The following is a 4537-nucleotide window of genomic DNA, read 5'->3' on the forward strand; positions in this document are numbered from 1 at the left end:
CGATAAAAATATAAAGGACAAAGCCTGGAGAGATGTCTCTGCCATTTTGGGTGTTTCAGGTGAGAATTATTAATTGTATTCTCTTGTTGGGTTGATGTTAGCTTGCTGTTTACCTTGTAGTTATGCTAACTAGCTAACGTTAGCTACTAACTGTCAGTTCGTATGCTCTTGTTAGGTTGATGTTAGCTTGCTGTTTACCTTGTAGTTATGTTAACTAGCTAGCTAAGTCAGCTAACTAACTGTCAGTTAGCATTATCTTGTTAGGTTGATGTTAGCTTGCTATTTACCTTGTGTTAGTTATGTGAATTAGTAGCTAGCTAACGTACATAATCTTATATCAACAGCTGACAAGTGCAAAAAAAAATGGAAATACCTCAGGGACAAATATTTAAAGGAAAGAAAATTAGAGATGGACAGGAAGAGAAGTGGAGCCATGGCCACCTCGCATAAGAGGTGGAAGTACATGGGCATTCTGGGATTCCTTGAGCCTCACTGTAGGGAGAGGGCCACAACATCTAATTTGGTAGTGGTTCAGGGAGGAAAGGGAGTGGAGGAAGGAGAGGTGTTGGGAGAGATCATGGCCCTTCTGGGGCCAATGATGTCGCCCCAAAGAGAGGTAGGTGTACCAAGCTAGTAAACAAACCCTAAAACTAAAAACATACCCGAGTGTATTACTGCTGGGCTATTCTCCATATGGTTAACTCAGGTAAATTTAAAATATTACGTTTTCTTTACAGGTTGTGGAAAGTGAAGAGAAGGCAGCAGGCCTAACAGCAGGCCCCTCAGCACATTCCTCAGAGGACACTTCTCAGCCCTCAGCACGCCTCTCAGGGGACCTGTCAGAAAGCACCTCTCCTCCCTCTCCTCCAAGGACCTCTACAAGGGTGCGGGAGACCCCAAATTGTCCTTCAGCATTTAAGAAAAGAAAGACCTCAGAGACCACACTCACACCTTATCAACAAAGTGTTTTGTCCGTCTTGGAGAGACAGATGGATGAAGATGAACATTTTATGATGAGTCTGGTGTCCTCTGTTCGGAGGCTTACCAATCAAAAGAAGGCGCAAGTTCATATGCGTTTTCTACAAGTGCTATATGATGTGGAGTTTGGGGAGATGTAGACACACACACACACACACACACACACACACACACATTTTTTTCTTTTCTTTTCTCTATCCTAATATTTCAAATACAAAACATTTTTCACTTGTTCATCAGTTTTTACTTTCTTGGCTGCATTGGAACTCACAATCAGTTCAACAATAAAAAATGTATTGCCACACTGTATTTGACCTTTTTTATATGACCACCTGAATTAACTACGCACAAAATAAATAAGTTTAGATATTTTATTTGATTATTATTATCACTAGATGTATAGGGTATGGATGTGTGTAGTAGCTGGTTTGCTGCCGATGGTAAGGAGCAGGGGGGCGGGGAGTTGTAGGGCTTAGAGGATGCTGTCCTGCCAAGGCACTTGACCATCTGGAGAGGAGAAGTAGCTGGTGAAGGTCTCTCTCACTGCAGCAGCTTCTCTGGAGGCGTTGTTGCTGCCGACCCTGGGGATGCTCTGCACTGCACCCTGTGACTCTGCTGGCATGGTTGTAGTGCAGGGGACATCTTCTCCGTCACAATCCCAGCGCAGGAAGTTGTGGAGGATACAGGTGGCCTTCACTACGGACTCCGCAACCTCTGGGGACACTCCAAGAACCCTCCTGTAGAGCCTCCACTGGGTGGCAAGAATTCCAAAGGAGCACTCCACCATCCGTCTCGCATGGGATAGCCGATAGTTAAAGATCCTCCTCTCTCTCCCCAGATGTTGGCCAGGGTAGGGCCTCAAGAGGTTCCTCCGAAGAGGAAACGCCTCATCTGCGAGGAAGACGTGCGGCTGGGGTCCCAGATGGTCTGCTCCAGGCAGAGGTCGATCCTCGGGGAGGTCAAGGTTCCCAAGCCGCAGAGCAGTGCCAAAGGCTGAGGAAGCCAGCGTGCCTCCATCGCTGCTCCTGCCATATGCACCCACGTCCACCACCGTGAACCGGTAGTGGGCATCCACCACCGCCAGAAGCACAATAGAGAATGCCCCCTTATAGTTGAAGTACTGGCTTCCGCTAGATGGTGGGGCTTGGATCACCACATGCTTCCCGTCCATGGCACCAAGGCAGTTGGGGAATGCCCAGAGCCTCTCGTAGTCCCCTGCAATCTTCCTCCAGGCTTCAGCCCCTGGTACGGGCATGTAGTCGGAGACCATACACTCCCATATGGCCTCACACACACTCTGCACAATCCTCGCTACAGTGCAGAACCCCACTCTGTAGCTGAAGGCGATGGAGCGGAAGGAGTCTCCAGTTGACAGGTACCTGCAACATAAAAAAAGATACATTATCTTCAGATAATCAGAAGAGAACTAGGTATGGGAAATGACATGACATAGACACAGAATATCAATAGCTAATACATCGATCTACTTATCTATCTAGACAGATAGATGGACAACTAATTATTAGGCATGGGAACTGTATCTGTGGATTACTTAAAAAGTCTCTGGCAATATGACAATTTCACTGTTACTTGCTTTGGCAACACTGTAACAAATGCAGTCATGGCAATAAAGCAGTATTGAATGGAACTGATATGACAGACACAGATTATCAACAGACTATAAATAGCTAATGCATCTATCTAGACAGACAGACAGAGAAATAGCTAGCTAGTCTATTGATAGTTATATAGTAAAGTATCTAACGTTAGCTAGTTTAATCTTGAATTGTTTTTGTCGTGTTATGTTGTCATTTGCTGTTTATTTATTACCGTGGATGAGAGGGAAACGCAATTTCAGCCCTTTGTACGTCTACGTATATTGGATTGACAATAAAGCAGACTTTGACTTTGACTAGTTACGTTAGTGATACAGTTTATTAACGTTACCTACCTAGCTAGACACTAAACTGTATCACCATGTTCATCAATTAAGACAATGTTCACGTTTTAGCTAGCTACTCACCTCAGACAAATGCAGAGCCGTTCCGCAGGGCTGATGGTCTCCCTGTAGTTGGTCTGCATTTTGGTGATGTTTGGCCCGATCTTCTGGAGTACCTCTTCAAACTGCTGCTTGTTTAGTCTGAAGTACGCTTTGAACCGGGCATCGTCCAGTCGCAACTCTTGGACGAGCCGGTGATACTCCCCAAACTGCTTCCTACCACGATTGATGTCGTGCACCCACACACTTTTATACCTTCTCCTGACAGCGGGATCTTCATTGAGATCCGCCGCTAGAGCAATTGCGAGGATTTTGTTTCTGGTATTCATGTTTACCGTTATGTCGTTATTTTAATGTAATGTAATGTAATGTCGTTATTTCGGTTAGGTTATGTTATTTGTATATGTTATTTGTATTAATGACGGAGATGACACGAAGACCGTAACCTAGCAACAAAAAGCGCTCTGAGCTCTGAGCTCTGAGCGCTCTGGGAATTTTTTTGATTTTGATGTCCAAAGCGCTCTGCCATGAAAAAAACGCTTTCTGTGGACACGGCCCCATAGTCAGTCAAAACCAAAATGGAATGTTTTGGCCATAAACACCATGGCACCTTGGCAGCAAAATGGAATACATGCAAGGAGAAGCCTACTTGTGAAATACCTACTGTCAAATATGAAGGTGGATCACTGATGTTTTGGAGATGTTTTGCCAGTGGTCCAGGGGCACCATTTAAGATCAATGGCACAATTAATTTAACAAATACTAGGACATTTTGGCCAGAAATCTGGTGTCTTGGTGCAGGTAGATTGTCCAGCAGGACTCATACATCGGAGTCCATACAGAAATGGAGAAGTAAATACAACAAACATGGTCTCCAATGGCCATTTCAGTCTCCAGACTTAAATCCCATGAAAAACAGCTTGCCTATTGAAACCATATATAATAAGAAATTGAAATACTCAGACAAAAATAACTTGCAGTTTTTGTTTTAATATACCTAATTTTATAAAAAACCAAGGGAAACTGTTTGGATGTGCAAAGCCCTTGAAGCTGCCCTGTTTAAAATACAGGTGCAACAATTATGCATGTCAGCTACAGTACACATTACCGTTTTGAGTACCCAGATTAACTGCCACTTTCCAGCTTGTCTCGGTGTTCCACAATGTATTCCCTGTATCACTATGTAGTAGGATAATTTTCTTAATTTATTGTAAGGATAATCCAATTGATTCTTAATTTACAATGTGTGTTAACATAGAGATAATCACATGATAAAAGATAACCTTTTATTATAATCCTTATTCCTATTAGACCACTTCTTTATTTAGTGTTAAAAGGGAGTCTTTCTTTGTCTCTCTCCCAGCAGGCAAACAGCCTTTCACCTAGATGTCTCTGCTTCACCGAGAAGGGGGTAGCTAGCACACTCCGGTTCTCATAGAAGGCCAACAAGGGGTAACAGTGAAGACAAAATACTGATAACAGTAAAGACCAAATACTAATAAAAGTTAGCGGCCACCTGCGTGTATTTTCGTTTATGTTTCCCCCCTCCCTTCTGGGGCA

General features: G+C 43.7%; 1 protein-coding gene across 1 annotated transcript; it reads right to left on the reverse strand.

Annotated features, from left to right (window-relative positions):
• Positions 1–1450: 1450 nt before the first annotated feature.
• On the reverse strand, positions 1451–3306 carry LOC133123294 (uncharacterized). Its single transcript, XM_061233678.1, has 2 exons — positions 3002–3306; positions 1451–2357 (listed from the first exon to the last, which is right to left on the reverse strand). The coding sequence occupies exons 1-2, from the start codon at positions 3304–3306 to the stop codon at positions 1451–1453; spliced, it is 1212 nt and encodes a 403-aa protein (XP_061089662.1).
• Between the last annotated feature and the right edge of the window lie 1231 nt (positions 3307–4537).

The sequence above is a fragment of the Conger conger genome, chromosome 1 (genome assembly GCF_963514075.1).
Source record: "Conger conger chromosome 1, fConCon1.1, whole genome shotgun sequence".
In the NCBI taxonomy this organism is placed as follows: Eukaryota; Metazoa; Chordata; class Actinopteri; order Anguilliformes; family Congridae; genus Conger; species Conger conger.